Below are 23891 nucleotides of genomic sequence, written 5' to 3' on the forward strand. Positions count from 1 at the left end.
ACCAGCTTGCATTCCCACCAACAGTGTAGGAGGGTTCCCCTTTCTCCGCATCCTCGCCAGCATCTGTCATTTCCTGACTTGTTGATTTTAGCCATTCTGACTGGTGTGAGGTGATATCTCATTGTGGTTTTGATTTGTATTTCCCTGATGCCGAGTGATATGGAGCACTTTTTCATGTGTCTGTTGGCCATCTGGATGTCTTCTTTGCAGAAACGTCTGTTCATGTCCTCTGCCCATTTCTTGATTGGATTATTTGTTCTTTGGGTGTTGAGTTTGTTAAGTTCTTTATAGATTTTGGACACTAGTCCTTTATCTGATATGTCGTTTGCAAATATCTTCTCCCATTCTGTCAGTTGTCTTTTGGTTTTGTTAACTGTTTCCTTTGCTGTGCAAAAGCTTTTGATTTTGATGAAATCCCAAAAGTTCATTTTTGCCCTTGCTTCCCTTGCCTTTGGCGATGTTCCTAGGAAGATGTTGCTGCGGCTGAGGTTGAAGAGGTTGCTGCCTGTGTTCTCCTCAAGGATTTTGATGGATTCCTTTCTCACATTGAGGTCCTTAATCCATTTTGAATCTATTTTTGTGTGTGGTGTAAGGAAATGGTCCAATTTCATTTTTCTGCACGTGGCTGTCCAATTTTCCCAACACCATTTATTGAAGAGGCTGTCTTTTTTCCATTGGACATTCTTTCCTGCTTTGTCGAAGATTAGTTGACCATAGAGTTGAGGGTCTATTTCTGGGATCTCTATTCTGTTCCATTGGTCTATGTGTCTGTTTTTGTGTCAATACCATGCTGTCTTGATGATGACAGCTTTGTAATAAAGCTTGAAATCCGGAATTGCGATGCCACCAACTTTGGCTTTGTTTTTCAATATCCCTTTGGCTATTCGAGGTCTTTTCTGGTTCCATATAAATTTTAAAATTATTTGTTCCATTTCTTTGAAAAAGATGGATGGTACTTTGATAGGAATTGCATTAAATGTGTAGATTGCTTTAGGTAGCATAGACATTTTCACAATATTTATTCTTCCAATCCAGGAGCATGGGACATTTTTCCATTTCTTTGTGTCTTCCTCAATTTCTTTCATGAGTACTTTATAGCTTTCTGAGTATAGATTCTTAGCCTCTTTGGTTAGGTTTATTCCTAGGTATCTTATGGTTTGGGGTGCAATTGTAAATGGGATTGACTCCTTAATTTCTCTTTCTTCTGTCTTGTTGTTGAAATGCAACTGATTTCTGTGCATTGATCTTATATCCTGACACTTTACTGAATTCCTGTACAAGTTCTAGCAGTTTTGGAGTGGAGTCTTTTGGGTTTTCCACATAGAGTATCATATCATCTGCGAAGATCCTTTTCAAGTGCATATGGAACAATCTCAAGAATAGATCATATATTAGATCTCAAATCAGGCTTCAAAAAGTACAAGAAGACTGAAATCATACCATACTACATTTTCTGCCCACAATGCTATGAAATTTGGAGTTGATCAAAATATAAAATTTGGAAAGATCATAAGCACATGAAGGTTAAACACCATGCTACTAAAACAATAAAAAAATAAATCAAATAAGAAATTTTTAAAAATACATGAAAACAAAACAGTCCAAACCTTTGGGATGCAGCAAAAACATTTCTAAGAGGGAAGTATATAGAAATATAGGCCTATTCCAAGAAACAAGAAAAACCTCAAATAAGCAACCTAACTTATTACACCCAAAGGAGCTCTAACAAATGGAGACTAATCCACCAGAAGGAAGAAAATAGTAAAGGTTAGAACAGAAATAAAAAATATAAAAACAAACAAACAAAAAAAAACCCCAAAAACCTCAAAACCAAACTAAACCAAAATAAAACAAAAACATAATAGAATAGATCAATGAGACCAGGAATTGGTTCTTTGAAAAAATTTGATAAACCTCTAGCCAGGTTTATTAAAAGAGAGAGAGGAAGAGAGAGAAATTAAATAAATAAATTCACAAATGAGAAGAAAAACAACAATCACTACAGAAATACAATTATAAGAGATATTATGAAAAAGTATATGCCAAAAAAAAAGTATATGCCAAAGAACTGGACAACCTAAAAGAAATTAATAAACTCCTAGAAACATACAGATTATGAAAACAGAAACAGGAGAAATAGAAAACTTGGAAAGACCAGTAACCAGTAAAGAAATTGAATCAGTAATCCAAAAAATCCACCCCCCCCACCCGCCTGCCAAAAACCCAAAAGTCTAGGACCAGATAGCTTCACAGGTGAATTACACCAAACATTTAAATAAGAGTTAAGGGGCACCTGGGTGGCTCAGTCGATTAAGTCTCTGCCTTCAGGTCAGGTCATGATCTCAGGGTCCTGGAATCAAGCTGCACAGCAGACTCTCTGCTTAGCAGAGAGTCCGCTTCCCCCTTTCTCTCTGACTACTTGTGATATCTCTCTCTATCTATCTATCTCTCTCTCTCTGTAAAATAAAAAAATAAAATATTTTAAAAATAAAAAATTAAGAAGAATTAATACCTATTTTTCTCATAATACTCCAAAAAATATAAGAAGGCGGCAAACTCTCAAAGTCATTCTGAGGCATTACCTCAATACAAAAGCCAGACAAAGGCTCCACTAAAAACAGAGAACTACAGGCCAATATCACTGAAGAACATGGATCCAAAAATTCTTAATAAAATTGTAGCTAACTGAATCCAACAATACATTAAAAAAAAAAAATCACTCACCAATCAAGTGATATTTATTCCTGGGTTGCAAGGGTGCTCCAATATGGACAAATCAATGTGATATACCACATTCATAAAAGAAAGGATAAAAACCATACAATTATTTCAATAGATGCAGAAAAAGTATCTGAAAAGTACATCAATTCATGATAAAAACCCTCAACATAGTAGGTTTAGAGGAACATACCTCATCATAATCAAGAGAATTTATGAAAAACTCTCAGCTAACATCATCTTCAGAAAAACTGAGAGCTTTTCCTTTATGGTCAGGAACAAAACAAGGATGTCCACTGTTATTTAAGATAGTACTAGAAGTCCTAACTAGAGCAATCAGACAACAAAAAGAAATAAAATTCATCTATATTGGCAAGGAAGAAGTCAAACTTTCACTATTTGCATATGACATGACACTCTATATGGAAAAACCTAGAAGATTTCACAAAAAAAATGGCTAAAAACTGATCCATGAATTTAGTAAAGTCACAGGATACAAAATTAACATAAAGAAATTTGTTGCATTCCTATACACTAATAATGACACAGAAAAAGGAGAAATTAAGGAATCAATGCCATTTACAATTGCACCAACAATCATAAGATACCTAAGAATAAACCTAACCAAAATGTTGAAAGACCTGTACTCTGAAAATTATAAAATAGCTAATAAAAGAAACTGAATACAAAAGGAAAGGTGTTCCATGCTCATGGACTGAAAGAAAAAATATTGCTAAAATGTACATAGTACCCAAAGTAATTTACACATGTAATGTAATCTCTGACAAAATACCAATAACATTTTTCACAGAAATAGAAGAAACAATCCTAAAATTTGTATGGAACCACAATACATCTTTCATAGCTAAAACAATTGTGAAAAAAGAGATCAAAGCTAAAGACATCAAAATCATAACTTCAAGTTGTGTTACAAAGCTGTAGTGATCAAAACAGTATAGTACTGACACAAAAATAGACATACAGAGCAGTAGAACAGAATAGGAAACTCAGAAATGAACTCACAACTACATGGTCAATCTTTGATAAAGCAGGAAAGAATATCCAATGGAAAAAAGATTTTCTCTTCAACAAATGGTATTGGGAAAATAGGATAGCAACATGCGAATAATAAAACTGGATCACTTTCTCACACTATATACAAAGATAAATTCAAAGTGGATGAAAGATCTTAAGGTGAGACCTGAATACATAAAAAGACTTTGGGCGGTAACCTCTCTATTGGCCACAGCAACTTTTTTCTAGATATAATATGCTGAGGCAAGAAAAATAAACAATTGAGATTTCATCAAGATAAAAAGCTTCTGCACAGCAAAGGAAAAAATTAGAAAAACTAAAAGGCAACTTACAGAATAGGAAAAGATATTAGCAAATGACATATCTGAAAATATTAGTACAGAAAAAGAATGTATAAAACGTTCTGAACACCAAAAAAAAAATGAATAATCTAATTTTAAAAAGGGGGAAAGACATAAACATTTTCCCAAGAAGATGCACAGATGGTCAACACACATGGATGCTCAACATCATAATGATCAGGGGAATACAAATCAAAACTGCAATGAGATATAATCTCACACCTATCAAAATGGCTAAAATCAACAACACTAAAACGATAGCTATTGGTGAGGATTTGGACACAAGAGAACCTTCTTGCACTGTTGGTGGAAATGCAAAGTAGTTCATCATTCTGGAAAACAGCATGGCGTTTCCTCAAAAAAGTTAAAAATGAAAATATGCTACAACCAGCAACTGCACCAGTAGGTATTTACCCAAAATACACAAAAATACTAATTCTAAGGGATGCATAAACTCCAATGTTCATAGCAGCATTATCTACAATAGCTGAAATATGGAAACAGCTATATCCATTGACTAATGTGGATAAAGAAGAAATGGTATATATGCAAAATGGAATATTACTTAGCCATAAAAAAGAATGAAATCTTGCCCTTTGCAGTGACACGGATGGAGCTAAGAGCATTATGCTAATACCATATGATGCCACTCATGTGTGGAATTTACAAAATAAATGAACAAAGGTGGGAGGAATGTTAAAAAACAGATAAGTTCTTAACTATAGACTATAGAACAAACTACAAACTGATGGTACCAGAGGAGAGGTAGATGGAAAGATAGGTGAAATGGGTGATGAGGATTAAGAAAGGTACTTGTGATGAGGACCAGGTGTTGTATGGAAGTGCTGAATCACTATATTTTACACCTGAAACTAATATACTGTTTGTTAACTAACTGAAATTTAATTAAAAGCTTCATAAAAAGACAACATAAAATATGTTAACAGCTAAGAGAAAAGAAAGAACTAAGGAAAAGGAATATGATACATGAACAAAATGAGAATAATAACAGACATAGAAATTATAAAAAGAAATGAAACAAATTCTGGAGTGGAATTATACAATAAGTGAATTGAAAATTCATTACAAGTGTTCAACAGTAGATTTGAAGAGACATAGGAAAGAAACAGCAGGTAGGATAATTGAAATTACTGAGTATGAACCATGAAAACTATAGACCCCAAGAAACAATCTGGGTGTTTCAGAGGGAAGAAGGGAGGTGGTTAGGGGGTAATAGGGTGATGGATATTGGGGAGAGCATGTGCTGTGATAAGCACTGGTTGTAATACTTAACTAATGAATCCCCGAACACTGCATCAAGGACTAATTATGTACTATGCAGTGGCTAAGTAAACATAAATAAGTAAATAAATAAATACCTAACTGAATGAATGCATAAATAAATAAAATTAAAATAAAGTAATAAAAAAATTACTGAGTCTAAGGACCAGAGATAGAGAGAGAAAAAAAGAATTATGAGACACTATTGTGTGTAAAAATATATTAATATGGAAGTCCCTGAGAAAGAGAGAATTTTTAAGAAACAATGGCCAAACCTTCCCAAATTTGATGAAACGCATGAAGCTATAAATCCTGGAAGCTCAACAACACTAAGAAGCATAAATTCAAAGAGAACCATACCAAGACACATTATAATCAAAGGCATTATAATCAAACTATCAAAGCTAAATACAAATACAGAATATTGAAAGCAGAAGAGAGAAGTAATGATAAGATTATCAGTCAATTTTTCACCAGAAACCTCAGAGTTCAGGAACACCTGGCTCAGTCAATTAAACATCTGACTCTTGATTTCTGCTCAGGTCATGGTCTCAGGATTGTGAGATGGAGTCCCACATCAGACTCTCTGTTGAATGTGGAGTCTGCTTCAGATTATTTGCCTTTCCCCCATTCTTTCTTTCAAAAAAAAAAGAAAAAGAAAAAGAGAAACCTCTGAGTCCAGAAGACAATGGGATGATATATTTAAAGTGCTAAATGCAGAATGATGCAGTCACTTTAGAAGAAATTCTAGAAGTTTCTTATGAAATGAAAAGAACTCTTACATTATGATCTAGCAATAATACTCCTTGATATCTCCCCAAAGTCATCAGAACTTAAATCCACACAAAAACCTGCATATGGATGTTTTTAGCAGTTTGGTTCACAATTTTCCAAACTTGGATGCAACCAAGATATGCTTCAGTAGTTAAGTGTATAAATAAATTGTAGTATATCCAGATAAAACTATGGAGACAGTAAAAAGTTCAAGTATTCCCTAGCATTAGGAGGATGGGAAGGATAAAATTTACTAAATAAATAAATAAAATTACATTCTAAATGTAGCAGTTGTTTTAATCTACATTATTTATATAAGGCTAAGAATAAATTTATAGAGATTTGATTTCCAATTTCCTACTAATTTAAATTTAAATTTAAAATATTAAAGCAAAATGGTCATTTATTGTCATTTGTTAAAAATTTATTCCAACTTTTTATAACCCTTCATTGTTAATTTAAATGGACATAAAATAAACAAATGAAAATATACTTACCAAATTTTTTTCTACTACAATATGCATTTCTATATACTGAGAGAACTCTGAAAGTGGCTGAAAAAAATCCACAAATTTTATATCAAAATTGAAGTATTACTTGTTTTAATATATATCACTGTTTCATGAATTCAATGTTGCAAAATACAATTTTATATATAAAAAAGAATTAGTTAACTTAAACAAAACTTGCCATCACTGAATCATTTTCATAAATTTTGCATTTGTCACTTCTTTTGCACCTGATCAAACATTTAATTTATTCAAAAAAACCTTTCTTTTACTTCCATTGTCCATATTCTCACTGGTATTGGGCTATTTGTACTATTTTCTCTAAGGAAACTTTTCCATTGACTTTCCATTACAAGATGATGTTTAATTAGCTTAAAAATTATATTAAACTGTAGTATGTAGTCCTAATAGTTTTTTCTATACCCCAAAATAGTGAAGACACAGCTCTGAGTCTAGAAGAGTGGGATTTCATTTGAAGGATAAAGTTAGTGTTTGTATAATTTGCCTCAGAAAAATGTCAGCAAATTAAATTAAAAAAAAAAAAACACTATCCAACAGAGAATCAAAATGACAAACTTTGTTAAATCATATCATAGGTATCTCAAGATGTACATTCTGGATTTCATGTGATCCACCTTATCATAGTGGTTAAATTAGGCACAAATGTGAAGCCTAATGGTATTTGAAATCTGGCTTATCATTTATGTGACTTAGACTGTTTCCCAAAAATTAGGATAAAGTAATAATTGTTAGATACTATTAATAAAATTACTTATATTCATCATTATTTTTTGGTGAAGGAGGAAGGCAATGGAGAAAACATATAAGACAGTCTTTGTAAGCACTTAATATATGTATGGAAAACTTCAAATATTTTGTTACTAAAATAGCATACATTTACATTACTGGAAACTATTTGGAAGCAGAGAAGGATCATCAAATTTCAGAAACTGAGTTTATCAAGTTTATTTTAGTGTTTACATGTTTTCTTCTTTAAACTGATATTTAATCCCTTGAAAGTTCGAAACCATTCCATTTTAGGTAAACTGTTTTCCTTAACACATAAAAAAGGACAATTAAAGAGGGAAAAACAAATCTGGGGTTTAGTGGAGAAGAATAATAATGATTTTAGTAACTTAAAGGAAAAAGAAAAGTTGAGAAAGATCAGAAAAACAAATTTAGGGATCACTAATTACTCATTTTCCCCCCTTTAAAATTCTCTTTCTTAGCCCAAGTGTTTTTGAGATTTGAGGATTTTATTTTTAAAATGCTGATGGGGGGCCTGGGTGGCTCAGTGGGTTAAAGCCTCTGCCTTAGGCTCAGGTCATGATCCCAGGGTCCTGGGATTGGGCCCTATATTGGGCTCTCTGCTCAGCAGAGAACCCGCTTCCTCCTCTCTCTCTGCCTGCTTCTCTGCCTATTTGTGATCTCTGTCTGTCAAATAAATAAATAAAATCTTTAAAAAAAATAAAAAAATAGGGGTGCCTGGGTGGCTCAGTGGGTTAAGCCACTGCCTTCAGCTCAGGTCATGATCTCAGGGTCCTGGGATTGAGTCCCGCATGGGGCTCTCTGCTCAGCAGGGAGCCTGCTTCCCTCTCTCTCTCTGTCTGCCTCCCCATCTACTTGTGATTTCTCTCTGTCAAATAAATACATAAAATCTTTTAAAAAAAATAAATAAAATAAAATAAAAAAATAAAAAAGCTGATGAAATCCCCTTATGGTCTAATTGGTTTCTTATCATTTCTTCCAAAGTTAAGTACCAAACGTTGCAAAATAGTCTTGTCTATAGGAATCTATCCTTTAATTAAAGTCCCTTAATAAGTAAGTGACACTATCTTACTGGACAATAAAACATTAAAATTAATTGAGAGAAATAATATATTAGTGAACTGAGGGATTCAAATTTATTTCTTTGTTTTAATGAACGTAAGTGTTGTCGAACATTCCCTGAAGTAATTCTTGACCTTCAAGATGAGGATTTGTTAATATTTTGTTAATAACAATTTATTCATTTAATGAACAGTATGCTTCTATGCAGAAAAAATACACAGTCCATTCTAGCCAAATAAAAGCTTAAGAAAAAGGTGCATAAAATAATTTGAGAAATTGTTTGTGTTGGAAAAGTGAGAAGATATTTGATTTCAAAAGATCTCTAAAACTATTTTATTTAGTAAGAGAAAGTAACCATATACAGAGACAAGTTATTTATATATCTGTTATGTAAAGATGACTCCAATTGCAGGCAAATTTACTTTAGTCAAGTAAATACTAAAGAATTGAATCCAAGCGAGAAGATCATATAATGCTATAAGATGATCCAATTGCAACATATATAGATTAAAGATTTAAGTTCAAAAAATGTAGAAGTCATGTGTAGGAATATTTAGGGAGTGAGAAGGGACATAAAGATAATTGATAAGTAGAAGATAGTTGATGATAGAAGATAGATAGATGATAGATGATAGATAGAGGATACAGATATAGGTAGATCATAGATAGATGATAGATGATGATAGATAGATGATATCTATCTATTATATAGGAGATACTCAGATATACAGATGATACACACAAAGATACATAGACAAATAGATGATAAATAGATATAGGTAGATAGATAATATGTATTTGTGTATTTTAACATGAGATAACTCAGGAAAAATTTTAGAAAGAGTGGGAGATCTGTAAATCATAGTAGATAAATCCATGAAAAAATATATGACAAACAAATGAAAACCTGAGACATAACATAAGAAATATCAGTATCTAGAATGTGATTGTGTAAGAAAAAGAAAAAGTAGGATGGAATGAAAAACAGGAGAGTTTTATCAGAGAGTAAAATGAGTCAAAAATTCCAGGGAGTTTTTATTTTATTTCACCAATAACATACTTAATGACAGTAGACTGAATCCTTTCCACCTAAGATTGGAAAAAGACAAAGATATCTCTTCTTACCTATTCAACATCGTACTTGAGGTGCTAACCAGGCAATTCAGCAATGAAAAATAAGTGAAAGTTATCTTAATTGCAAAAGAAAAAATAAACTACCTTTATTGAAGATGACATTATTTTATACATAGAAAACTACAAAAAGTTCAATAAGAAACTAATAAATAATTTAAACAAGTTTGCAAGATAGAAAACCAGTACAATGAATTCTGGAACTGAAAAGAAATTAAAAAATAAATAAAAATTAAAAAAACAATAGCATAATAAATAAATAAATGCACTGTAAGTACATCTAAAAAAAAGAAAGAAAATCTGTACATATAAACCAATAATTTTTGAACAACTTTGAAATAAAAATTAAATGTACCTTAATATTTTTAAAAAATTTTTTTTATTTATTTATTTGACAGACAGAGATCACAAGTAGGCAGAGAGGCAGGCGGGGTAGGGGCAATCAGGCTCCATGATGAGCAGAGAGCCTGATGCAGGTCTCAATCCCAGGACCCTGAGAACATGACCTGAGCCAAAGGCAGAGGCTTTAACCCACTGAGCCACCCAAGCACCCCAAATGTACCTTAATATTTAAATAAAAAATATAGAAATAAATTTAACAAAAGAAGTTTTGACAACAATTTGAAGACTGAACTATATATAAAACATTACAAAATGAAATTAAAGAAAACCTAAAAGCAAAAGGCTATTCGATGCTCATGGATAGAAAGAGTTAATATTGTTAAATGTTAAATTTCCCAGAGCAATCTACAAAATCAACATAATCCTATCTAGCTTTTTAAGGGAACTTAAATAAATAAAATTTAAAATTTGTTTAGAAATGAATACTACCCCAAATATCCAAACAGTTTCATAATAGGACATCTCTGAAGAGTTTACACTTGCTAATCCAAAACATACTTCAAAGGTATAGTAGTTAAGAAAAAAAAGTGAGATTCTGGCATAAAAATAGACACACGAATCAATGAAACATAATTGCAAGCACAGAAATAATCCCAAACATATATGGTCAACGGATCTTTGGGTAAAAAATGACTTGAAATTGTGTTCATTATTTGACATTATTTGAAAATTCAGTGGAACAAAGTATAGTTTTTTCAATAAAAAGGTGTTGGGAAAACCAGTTTTCAAATAAAAAATGATGAATTTAGAAGTCTTCCTCACTCTTTACAAAAATTGACTTAAATTGGATCATATATTAAAATGAAAGAGATTAAACAATAAAAGTTTTAGAAGAAATACAGTAATGAATTTTCTAATTCTGGTGTGATAGTTAATTTTACCTGTCAACTTGCTTGGACCACAATGCTCTGAATTGTAGTTAAACATTATTCTGGATGTTTCTGTGGAGGTGATTTTAGATCAGATAAACATTTTAATTGGAGGACTTTGATTAAAGAAGATTATCCTTCAAAATGGTTGAAGCTCATCCAATTATACATACACATATATAGGCATCTTGGTTATGTTTCTCTGGAAAATTTCTGCCCTGAAAGATACCCTTAACTACTGTATTTGTAGAGCTGAGATTGTTGAAAACCAAGTTCAGAATCTCATTTGTATGAATGGACGAATTATAACACAAACTGAACTTCCAATGTTACATGTGTCTACTGTTAAATTATGGACATTAGGAGGAAATGAGATCCTGAAAACCGGAATAAGGACATATGGGAAGATTCTGATGAAGCTGAGATTCACTGAACCCCTGAATTCTGATGAGTCTTCTTTGCCAGAAGTAACCTCTCCATCCCTGAATGTTAAGATCAACACTGTCTTTCTTTAAGATAATGTAATGACCTGTCTTGAGGCATTAAAAGATGCTGGTGATTCTCCTCAGGACTCTAGATATGTATCTTCAATATTTATGTGACTTGAAATTGTGTTCATTATTTGACATTATAAATATGGAGAAAGGAGTGTATCTCCAGACAATAAAGATCTAGATATCACAAGTAAAAAATGCAACTAACAGTAGAAAATGCCAACTTGGAGTTCTAAAAAATTGAATGACTAGTTGTAAGGCTTACAATGGAAGTCATGATGTTTCTGGTGCATCTATCTATCATCCATCCATATATCTATCTATCAATCATCTATAATCTATATTAATGTAAATAACTTGTACATTAGAAACATACATTGTTTATATTGCTGCATATCAATAATAATATATTTTACTCAATCACCTACCTCTATGCTTTGTATTTTATAGGGCATTTCTCTTGACTCAATATCCTTCTCAGCATATAAAGAAACATCTTTATTCTTATGTTCTACTTGATAAATCACATGTTCAAAACCAATTGAAGGTTCCAAGGGCTCAATACCATAACTTACATTTTCAAATTGTAGTAAGCCCCTACAAATTTCAAAAAGATAAGTAAATAAATAAGATAATGCATTTTTAAAGTCAACACAATAAATACGAAAATGACACTGAATGAGTTTTAATAGTATGTAGATTATTTTGAGTCTTAGTCTTAGATGGTAATATAGGAAAAGGTTACTGAATATTCAAATACTTATTGAGTAGCACAGAATAGTAACATTATTGGTATTCGCTTAGCAATTAATATTTTATGGTCTACAAATATATCAAAAGTCTTAATTCAAGATTGGGTAGGAGACATTATATGAATTTGCATATTCTGCTCTTCCCCTTAGAGTTTCCCACAATAAGTCATGCCTCACTTTAGAATCCCTGAATATAATTTTAAAAATTTAAAAATTTCTAAAACACTATTCTACTTCATAATCATAAAATGATATAACATAACCATGATATAACATAACCTGAGTCCAGTACATGTGCTAACAATCACCATAGAATTTGGATAACCTTCAATATACCCTTGGTAGTAGCAAAAATTCTGAAAAAGATAAAATACAAAAAGATAAAGATAAAATACATGCACCTCTATTACAATAATTCATTAAAATAATTCATGTTAAAGGAACTACTTTTAAATACTTCAAACATATATTTTATTTGTGTGTATGTGTAAAATACTCATTGTTTCCAAAATAGATTTCTAAGATTATTAAATGAAGATTTGGTTCAATTTTCCAAAAATTTCCCTGCAGGGTCAAAAAGAATTAAGTTTGTACTGATTTTGAAAACTTCAAAATTGCTCCCAACTACACTATTTTCAAAGGGCAATCATAAAATATTACCTCTCAGTATTCAGAGAATTAAAACCTTTAAGTATTAAAAAGGAAAAAAAGAGAATTAAGTACTTTTCATATTTTTTCCTGTTAAAAATTTAACATGACATTTGCAGTCATTAGGATCAAAGTAAAAATCATTAAAAACTTTTTCTCCACTCTCTTCACTTAATTTGCAAGATTGAGGTTTTGGGACTTCATTGAGATAAAAAGCTTCTGCACAGCAAAAGAAACAGTCAACAAAACAAAGAGGTAACCCATGGAATGGGAGAAGATATTCACAAATGACACTAGAAACAAAGGACTGATATCGAAAATCTATAAAGAATTCCTCAAACTCAACACTCAAAAAACAGATAATCACATCAAAAAATGGGCAGAAGACATGAACAGACACTTCTCCAAAGAAGATATACAAATGACTAACACACACATGAAAAAATGTTCATCGTTATTAGCCATCAGGGAGATTCAAATCAAAACCACACTGAGATACCACCTTATACCAGTTAGAATGGCCAAAATCAACAAGACAAGAAACAATAAGTGTTGGAGAGGATGTGGAGAAAGAGGAACCCTCTTACACTGCTGAGAGGAATGCAAGTTGGTGCATCCACTTCAGAAAACAGTGTAGAGATTCCTTAAGAAATTAAAAATAGAGCTACCCTTTGACCCTGCAATTTCACTACTGGATATTTACCCTCAAAGATACAGATGTAGTGAAAAGAAGGGCCATCTGTACCCCAGTGTTCATAGCAGCAATGTCCACAATAGCCAAACTGTTCAAAGAGCCAAGATGCCCTTCAACAGATGAATGGATAACGATATGGTCCATATATGCAATGGGATATTATGACTCCATCAGAAAGGATGAATACTCAACTTTTGTATCAACATGGACTAGACTGGAGGAGATTATGCTGAGTGAAATAAGTCAAGCAGAGAGTCAATTATCCTATGGTTTCACTTAATTGTGGAGCATAAGGAAAAACATGGAGGACATTAGGAGAAGGAAAGGAAAAGTGAATTGGGGGATATTGGAGGGGGAGGCAAACCATGAGAGACTGTGGACACTGAGAAACAAACTGGGGTTTGGGGGGCGTCTGGGTGGCTCAGTGGGTTAAGCTGCTGCCTTCGGCTCAGGTCATGATCTCAGGGTCCTGGGATCGAGTCCCGCATCGGGCTCACTGCTCAGCAGGGAGCCTGCTTCCCCCCCGCCTCTCTGCCTGCCTCTCTGTCTACTTGTGATCTCTGTCAAATAAACAAATAAAATTAAAAAAAAAAAAACTGAGGGTTTGGGAAGGGAGGGGTGCAGGGTATAGATGAGCCTGTTGGTGGATATTAAGGAAGGCATGTATTGCATGGAGCACTGGGTGTGGTGCATAAACAATGAATTTTGGAACACTGAAAAAATAAAATTAAATTTTTTAAAAAAGATTGAAGTTTAAAAAAATGAATCCAAAGGAGAATTTTTTCTTTTCAGAATTACTTGAGTGTAATGCCAGAGTAGCATGCATCAATTCTTTCACTGATAACAAATATAAATTCTGGAAAAATAATCTTTAAACGATCACTACAAAGGATGAAAAGTAAAGTAGGGGTCAGGGAATCCAAACTAGGAAGAAGAAAACTGCATTTTCTTAATTTGCATTTGTAATGACTTTCAACTGAGGGCACTCCACAAGGCAGGGCAGCATAAAGCAGCTAATGTTCAAACAACAACCACAACAACAACAAAAATTACCAAGTGTCTAGAAACTGAGATGCAATATTCAGGAAAGGAGGAGGCATAAAGTTAGGGCTTAAAAATGGGTGCTATTAACATAGGTGTAGATTCTTTTCTTACATCTAAACTGAGACTATATGAAAGAAATCTCAAGTAGCTTAGCAGAAACTAAAACCAGAAAAGGGAGCCCACTTCTCCCTCTGCCTGCTGTTCCTCCTGCTTGTGCACTCGCTCTGTCTCTCTCTCTCCTACATACATAAATAAATAAGATCTTTAAAAAAAATTAAAATAAAATAAAATGAAATATACTGGGTAGGTCTTACCTGCACAGTGGAGAAGGTAAGAGAAAAGTTTAAAAAAAAAAAATACCTAGAGTATGAGCCTATGGATATTATAATGTCTGAAAGAAAGTTAAGGAAAAAAAGAGGCTTTAAAAATTAAATGTAGTTGCAGCAATCAGTGAGACAATATTATCTAATATAGGTTTAATTGGAGTTTCAGATAAATGGAAAGAAAAAAATGGGTAGAAAAATGGTTGAAAAGATAATGGCCAAAGTTGCCCTAAATTTAGTGAAAAACTACAATTATAGATTGAAAGACTGAATATACAAATGGACAAAGGCCAGACCAAATATAAAAAGAGAAGTGTGTCCGAAACAAACTGTGGGTTGCTGGGGAGAGGGGGGTTGGGAGAAGGGGGGTAGGGTTATGGACATTGGGGAGGGTATGTGCTTTTGGGTAAATTGGAAGGGGTGGTGAACCATGAGAGACTATGGACTCTGAAAAACAATCTGAGGGGTTTGAAGTGGCAGAGGGGTGGGAGGTTGGGGTACCAGGTGGTGGGTATTATAGAGGGCACGGCTTGCATGGAGCACTGGGTGTGGTGAAAAAATAATGAATACTGTTTTTCTGAAAATAAATAAATTGAAAAAAAAAAAAAAAGAGAAGTGTGTCACACAACCTTCAGTAACCTATCCAGGAAACCAATCCTGTTTGTGAACATAAATAACCTAAAAAGCCAGCCCCACTACATGTCAGACTCTGTAGGAAGTCATATCGCTATCTCAGTAACAATCCAGAAAACTAAACAGTAACTTATATAACAGTCACTCTCAAATAACCAAGACTTGATTAAAACCTGTCAGCTTACCTAAATTTTGTCTCTCCTTCCAACTTAGAAACAAGCAGAGAAAATCATATATGTAGTCCTAAACATAAAATACTTCACCATTTCTAGTTAGTCTACCTACAGATTTCTCATGCAAATGACTTCCCATCGGGGCATTCCTGAGGCTTTCCCTTTTTTCTACAATATCAACATTTCCCACTCTTTTCCTGCTTTTAAGTGCCTGCAAAATTCAAGTGATGGTGGCTGACTCTCTTACCATGGCAAGCTCTGAGTAAGTAGTCCTAGCTTATTCTCATTTGTTTGGTTTGTTTATTTCCCAATATCATTAGCGTGAAAAAAGCAAGCATTAGAAACTGCTTGTGAAAGTGACCAGATATTGGATTTAACAGAAAAAAACTTCAAGCAGACATTATAATTATATTCAAGGAATTACTGAAGTAAACCATGATGTAAAAAATAGATGTATGTTAACCATATATCAAATAGAGTCTATCAGTATAAGGTAGAAATTGTCAGAAGAGGTAAAATACAAGACACAACTATAGTCTATCGATGGGTACCATGCTTTAAATTCAAAGATGCAAATAGGTGGGGAATAAAAAGAATGAGAAAAGATGTATCATGCAAATAGCAACCATAAGCAAATCAGAGTGACTATTTCTAATATCAGACAAAATAGACTTTAAAACAAAAAATTGTTACTAGAAAAAAAGAGCAACATTTTATAATAATAAAAGTTTCAACCCACAAGGAAGATATAACATCTGTAAATATATATGCACCAAATAACAGAACACCAAATTGCACAAAACAAAACAGAAAATAAAAATATAAGGAGAAATAGACAATTCAACAATTATGGTTGGAGATTTCTTTTTCTATCTTATTTTCAGTAAGGGATAGAACAACTAGGCAGAAGATCAACAAGAAAGTATAAAGCTTGAAAACACCATAAACCAATGAAACCTAACAGACATCTATAAAACACTCAACTGAACAACAACAGAATATACCTTCTTATGAACACATGGAATATTTTCTAGGACAGACCATATGCTAGGCCATAAAAGAAGCCTCAATTAATTTAAAAGTATACAAATAATAAACGTATGTTTTCTGATAACAATTGCATGAACTTAGAATCATTTACATAAAATCTGGCAAAACTAAAAAATAAAGATCACATCCTAAATAACCCATATGGGTCAAAGGAGAAATAACCATGAACCCAAAAAATAGTTTAAAATAAACTAAAATGAAGACACACCATACTAAAAAGTATGGTAGGTAGCTAAATTAGAGATAAATTTATATGTAAGAAAATCTTAAATTAATAATCTAACCTTAATCCACCTAGGACACAGGAAAAAAGATAGTAAATCAATATCAAGCAGAAGAAAAGAAAAAAGATTAGAATGAAATAAAATAAGGATAAAAAATAAATCAATAAAACCAAAATGTGACTCTTTAAAAAGATAAACAAAAATGACAAATCTTTATAACTGTCTTTGTTTGATACAGAAACTTATTTCTCAGAAAATAAAGTACATCAGTGGGTTTATGTGCTTGAAATTAGCATATGCTTTACCATATAACTCTATCAGTTGAAAGCAGCTAACCTAGTTGGAAGATATACTAGGTTATTAAATAGTCATTTACCATGCCAGTCAGTACTCTGAAAGACTGGGGTTATGGCTGATCAGTATATGATAGTTTCCTGATAGCCAGAATACATAGGTTCAGGAATTAGTGTTGAAGTGAGAATGTCTCCTGTCACCATTATACCTAACATGCTAACCTTTTTCTTTTTTCTTCTTCCTACAAGCTGTTGGAAGTTAACTTTACAATTTAGTCTCTAGTTAACATAGTATTAATTAATGGACATGATGGCTCTTGTGATTGTGTGTCTCCTCAGTTGAGGGAAAGGGTGGGATTTTCTTCACTTGTAAAAAGGGTAGCTGAATCTTGTTAAATAGAAATATGGGATAATTATGCTGCTTTACCAGAGCTCAAATGTGTGCAAATTAAAGCTGAATTTTCATTTAGCTAACTTCATTTAAGCTGACTTCATTTCAAAGCTGAAGTCAAAGTTGTAGACTTAATCAATTATTGATGTCTTGGCACTCAGTTTCTAACAGATCTTTTACCTGCTTTGTGAAAATGAATCTAGGCCCCTAAATGATTTTCTTCTTTGCCAAGTGGCTCTGAAGTTTTGCCAGTAAAGGGTGTAGGAGAGCATGTCTCCTGGTTCCAGTGTGCCAGTTTGGAAATCTCCTGTAAGTGTCCTGCTCATTGAACCCCCAGGATCCCTCAGTGCTGGGTGATTCTCCAGTACACAGACCCTTCAGTGTATCATGTTCACTAGCACCCATCAACCTCTAGGTTCCTCCCATAATTCAAGTTTCTCTCCTTTCACAGCAGAGTAACTTTGTGAAATACTTCTTTGTGAACAGCTTTCCTGACTACCCTAAAAAGATTTCTGGGAAGTTCCAAAGAGAAATTCTATGGCAATTCCTACTGGTACAACACCATTGTGACTTCCTACTATTCAGAGATCCACAGCTATGTCCCTTCTAACAAGGTTTGGATCTCAACGCTGGGATAACAACATTGTCTTCTTCATTACAGTCCTAGGGCTGCTGGCTGTTTCTTGTATCTGGTATTCCTATGTTTTTTAGAGTTCTCTTTACTTATTTTTTATTCTAGTCTCTGTTACAGTTAATAACTCTTTATATTATACCTTCCCTGTTCAAGTTACTATATGATTTCTTTACATTAATTAAACATAAACTAAAACAGTATCTTATTTTTTTAATATTTCATTAGCATATCATCATAATGGATTTCTTTGTATTTTTTTTATTGTGGACCCATGCAGCATTTCAGTTGTATGAATCATACTTTTTTTTTATATTTATTTATTTGACAGACAGAGATCACAAGAAGACAGAGAGGCAGACAGAGAGAGAAGAGGAAGCAGGCTCCCCGCTGAGCAGAGAGCCCGATGCGGGGCTCGATCCCAGGACCCTGGGATCATGACCTGAGTCGAAGGCAGAGGCTTTAACCCACTGAGCCATCCAGGCGCCCCGAATCATACTTTTTAAGATGAAGATAAAATACCTGGACCTTCCCACCAGGTTAGTCTACTTCCTTCTAAATGTGGTTTCTATTGCTCAGATTGATAACATTTCTAATTCTTTGGAATAATCAGTTATATCAGCATTATAAATAATTAGAAAGGTTTTAAATCAATAAGTAAAAAATTATTTTTAAGTAAGCATTAAAAGAAAATTTTCATGGAGGAGTCAAAAAGCTCATTATTATTATTAATGAGCTTATTATTATTATTAATAATCTATTTCTTTCTTTGGTTTTTCCTGTTCTAATCATTGTCATTTCTTGCACTGTTTTCCTCTGTTATATCTTGCTCAATGTTCTCTTTGCACTGAAAAGAACATGTATACTGTTGCAACTGTGTGTTCACTCCTATAGTTGTTGATTAGATGAAGTTGATTGATAGTTCCACTCAAAATCCAAAAGATTTGCTGAGTTTCTTACTTTTCAATTACTGAGAAAAGAATATTTAAATCTTCAGTTATCTTAATAATTTATCTGTTTCTCTTTTCATTTCTGTCAATTTCTGCCTGATGCAATTTGAGGTTTGTTTTTATATGCAAACACATTTTGAATTGTTATGCTGTTCTGGTGATTTTACCTTTTAATCATGATGAATATTTATTTGTTCTATAGAGATTGTAAAGTCCATGACAATGATGAATGGCTTATACTTCTAAGCTCTAGGCACTGGTAACAAATTCCTTCTATGTATAACGGACTGATTTGTTCTAAAATAAGTCTGCATTTACCAAGATAATATGAGGTTGAAGGATAAAAATCATTTGTAGACTTCATTAAAAATAAATTTACCTACTTTAATCTAATTTAATAAAATTTCCTGATTTTTCCTGCACTGGAAATAGGCTTGCAGCTTTAGTAAATGTAAGCTATCTATACAGCACCACATATTGATTGCATTCGAAGCTGACACTAACAACCCACTTCATTCAGGTTATCAATAAAACATTCATTGCTTTGCTTCTTAAATTATACATTTCTCTCTCATGGATACCTCCTGGGAAGTAGGAAGCAGAGTTAGGTGTTAACTATGGCAGAATTACATAAAATTCAGGTATGGGATACTATAGCCCTGTGTAGCTCTCTGTCTCTGTCTCTCTCTCACAAAAGAACAGCATTTCAGACAAGAGTAATTCCTGCAGTTCTATGCATACTTCTCAATTATTTTTACAACAAATTATAGATCTTATTTTTTAAAGTTTTTTTTTTTTTTTTAATTTATTTGAGAGAGAGGGAGAGTACAAGCCGGGGTAGGGGCAGAGGAAGAGGGAGAAGCAGGCTCCTGGCTGAGCAGGGACCCACCACAGGACTCGATCCCAGGACCCTAGGATCATGACCTGAGCCAAAGGCAGTCGCTTAGCCAACTGAGCCATCTGGAAGCCCAGTTATAGACATTATTAAATGAAACTCCAAGCGTTCCAAATACATGAAAGTTTAATATATTCTTAAATGCACATGAAATTCTGTTTGTATTTATTTGATCCTTGAACGTATGTTAGACAAGCCTTTGGATTTTCCTCTTCTTCCCAGATTTACCTTTCCTGATTTAAATCACAATTTTTTCGCTTTAAGTATTTCATGGTATTTTCAATCGTATTGCTACATGTACTTAAGCACATATATGTACATCACTGTGAAATAATAGCTTAAAGACCACAATTGTTTTTGGTTTGGTTAACCAGCTGTTTAATAAGGCTAACTTGAGACACATTTTAAGCAGAAAGTGCAGGGTCCCCAGAAAAAGAAAGATGAGATATAGCTTTTGTGATACAAGAGAAGTCATTTTAGGTCCCCAGCTCTTTTCTGTGATCTGTGCCTACCAACACTATTTGCCCAAGAACAGTTTTTGCAGATCTTCCAAGGAGGTATCAGAATTACAAAGAAATGGTATTAAGGAGGGCACAGTATTACATGGAGCACTGGGTGTGGTGCAAAAATAATGAATTCTATTATGTTGAAAAGAAATTTAAAAAAAAAAGAATTACAAAGAAATGCAAAAACCTCAGTAGTTAAGGATTTTAATGGAACAAAGGGAATAGGAAAACTAAGTCTCAATCAGGCCAGGAACTAGCCTAACCATATCAGAAACAATAAATCTGTAGTAAAATAAGCAAGACTCTGCATTCTTTACTCAAGAGCCCAAGATCCTCTCTAGTTTACACTCTCTGAGTATCCCCATAACCCTCCAACACTTACCTCTGTTTCATTATAATGCTAAAACCTCCACCCTATGAGGAGTACAAGCTTCATTAACAAGCATAAAATGTGTGTATAGGTGTGTTTTCTAAGGACACATGCACAACTTTATGCCTACCTTTATATGCGACGGCAAAGCTCTCCTTTCTGAATCTTCATCCTAAGCACTAAATAAAAAGAACCTGCTCCTTCTTGCTTAGGCTTTGGAGCTAGGCCCTATGATCTTATTTGTTGTAAAAATTTTCCTTTATATGACAACCACCTGGTGTAGTCTCTATCTGTAATTCGCCAAGGAGCTAACTCATGCTAGTTCAGTTACAGCATCATCAAAAGTAAATGGTTAACCTCCTTTTAAAACAAAACATAACTCCAACCCTTTGTGTTCTAACAGGCCAACCCTAATTAAGGTGAACAAAGAAACACATAATAAAGATAAAATAGACAGTAAAAGTCATACCTGAAGCTGTTGTTCAAGAGGCTTCATACTTCCTGTGCCATTATAACCATAAACTCTAAAATTACTAGGTAAAAAAGCTCTGTAAAATAAAGATAAAATGTATTTAATGGGGAATTTGTTTTCTAAGCTCCTATCTTGAAAATGTGTTTATTTTATCCTACTTATTATAGATAGGTAGAAAGACAGGGTTAGGGAGAAATAGAAAGTCCTGAAAACATGGACTTCATTCTAATTTTATTCAAAAATCCTGGTGTCTAGACCTCTCCTCGTTCACTTTACCATCACACTGTCCTCTAGGCTGTTTTTTAAAATATAATCACCAAGGGGTGCCTGGGTGGCTCAGTTGGTCAAGCATCTGCCTTTGGCTCAGGTCATGATCCCAAGGTCCTGGTGATGAGGGAGCAGGAGGCTGGCTGCAGACAAAGCAAAAGCTGGCACCTTGCACCCCCTCTCCACTTGCTTCCCTCAGTAATATGTGTGACATTCCTCAGGCACCCCTGACTGCCATAAAGGAGAAACAAATAGTTAACTTGCTGAGATCACAAACCTGCAAGGCAGAGTCTCCCTTGGTTTACAAATATCCTAGAGATCTACAAACAAAGAAGTTATCTTATCAATAGTACAATTTCCAGAGGCAAATAACTCAGTTCCTCAAGCCCTAAATAAAGTTAAATTTCTTCTAAACCCAAATCTCACTAACAAAGACGCTTGATAGCAGAAATGTGAATGGCTCGCCAAAAGACAACATTGATCAAGCTGCAAGGCCTCCGGTATCCCAGCACCTTTAGCATATGAAAGTTCCATTGAAACCTCCCTTCCCCTCACCTTCCCCTAAACTTCAAGGTACATAAAACCTGTCATCTCTCACAACCCCGGGGGGCAGCAGCTCTTCCTGCCCATGGGTCCTGTCCCCTTGCTTTAATAAACCACCATTTTGCACCAAAGATGTCTCAAGAATTCTTTCTTGGTCATCGGCTCCGGACCTCAGCACACCGAACCTCACCTACGTTTTAGAACTTTGTCATTGGGATGGAACCTGAATTGGGCTCCCTGCTCAGCAAGCAGTCCTCTTCTCCCTCTTTCTCTCCCTGTGGTTGTGATTTTCCACATTCTCTCCCTCAAATAAATAAAATCTTAAAAAAAAATAAATAGACAAGTTTGTCTCAGAGTATTTTTACCAGTTGCTGCCCCTTCCTGGAATGTTCTTCAGCATAGTTAATTGTCTCATTTACTTCAAGTCTATATATCACCTTCTCAGTGAGACTGATCTGGGTAAGTTTATTTTTTAAATGCAACTTTCCTAATTATCAAAACATAGGATTTTCAAACAATACTTCTAACTTTGCTCTTTATTTTTGCTTATTTATCACCTTCTAAAATTCTTCCTAATCCACTCATTTACAATATTTGTGTAGGAAAGAGATTAGGGTTCAAAGCTGACAGCCAGAGAAGAAAGAATTCTTGAGACATTTTGGTGCAAAAAAGTGGTTTTATTAAAGCACAAGGAGAGGACCTGTGGACAGAGAGAGCTGAACTGGGATCATGAGGAGTCACCAATTATATACTTTAAAGTTTGGAGGGGATTAGGAATAGTGTAAATCCCTAAGAAATTTTAGAAGCAAGGTTTCTAGGACCTTGAGGGGCTAGCTGTTGTTATGAAAAGTTCACTTATGACTGTCTAATAAAACCTTAGTCCTGTGACCCCCTCAGATGTGTATCAGTGGGTCATATACTTGTGGGAGGACTACCAACATACATCTTTGGGGATAGAGATAAAGGAAGTTTCCGAAGGAATTTTTATATGTTAAAGTAGACTTACACAATCCTGGGGGTTGGACTAAGATTGCCTTTCACCCCTAACAAAGTCTTAACATCAAGGCAGCAGAGTTCTAGAGAAATGTCACTCTGCCTATTTCAAGGACTTGTCATTAGGCTATAGGCAGGTAAGGAAATTTAATTTTTCCTTTGCCATTAATATCATTATTAGTTTCATTTGATAATATGAACAGAGATTCTTGTCCATTTTGTTTACTAGTGCATCTCAAGTACTTAGAAGAATACTGGTAAAATAGCAAATGGTCAGTAAATATTGAACTAATGTGACAAGAATTCAACAGATTAGATGGAGAATTCACATGATAGTATATTATTTGTAAATATGGGATGGATATGCTGAAATGGCTTTATAAAAAGAAAGGGTAAATATAGATATCCCATTTCATTTCTCTAGTAAGTGTAATATAAAAATTTGTGACTACCATGACAGTCTGGATTTGTTGGAAGCAAAAGGTCAAAGAGCCAAACATTGATAAACAGAGCAAGATTTTTTTTTTGCATTTTTGTCATACCAAAAAAATAATATGACCCACAGTGGGGGAGGGGGTCCAGGAAACAGATTCTCAGTAGAAGGTCCTGTAAAGAGGTTTAGCTGGTCATATGCAGGCACCAGTTTTTTGGAAAA

General features: G+C 33.8%; 1 protein-coding gene across 1 annotated transcript in view; it reads right to left on the reverse strand.

Moving 5' to 3' along the window:
• Nucleotides 1–23891, reverse strand: part of ADAM2 (ADAM metallopeptidase domain 2) — a 135180-nt gene that overhangs the window by 96610 nt on the left and 14679 nt on the right. The window contains exons 4-7 of the mRNA XM_044268200.1: nucleotides 21431–21509; nucleotides 12416–12492; nucleotides 11813–11981; nucleotides 6647–6703 (exon numbers count right to left, since the gene is read on the reverse strand). Coding sequence (XP_044124135.1) covers nucleotides 6647–6703; nucleotides 11813–11981; nucleotides 12416–12492; nucleotides 21431–21509 — 382 coding nt within the window. The remainder of the gene's footprint in view (nucleotides 1–6646; nucleotides 6704–11812; nucleotides 11982–12415; nucleotides 12493–21430; nucleotides 21510–23891) is intronic.

This window comes from Neovison vison, chromosome 11, assembly GCF_020171115.1.
Source record: "Neovison vison isolate M4711 chromosome 11, ASM_NN_V1, whole genome shotgun sequence".
Taxonomy (NCBI): domain Eukaryota; kingdom Metazoa; phylum Chordata; class Mammalia; order Carnivora; family Mustelidae; genus Neogale; species Neogale vison.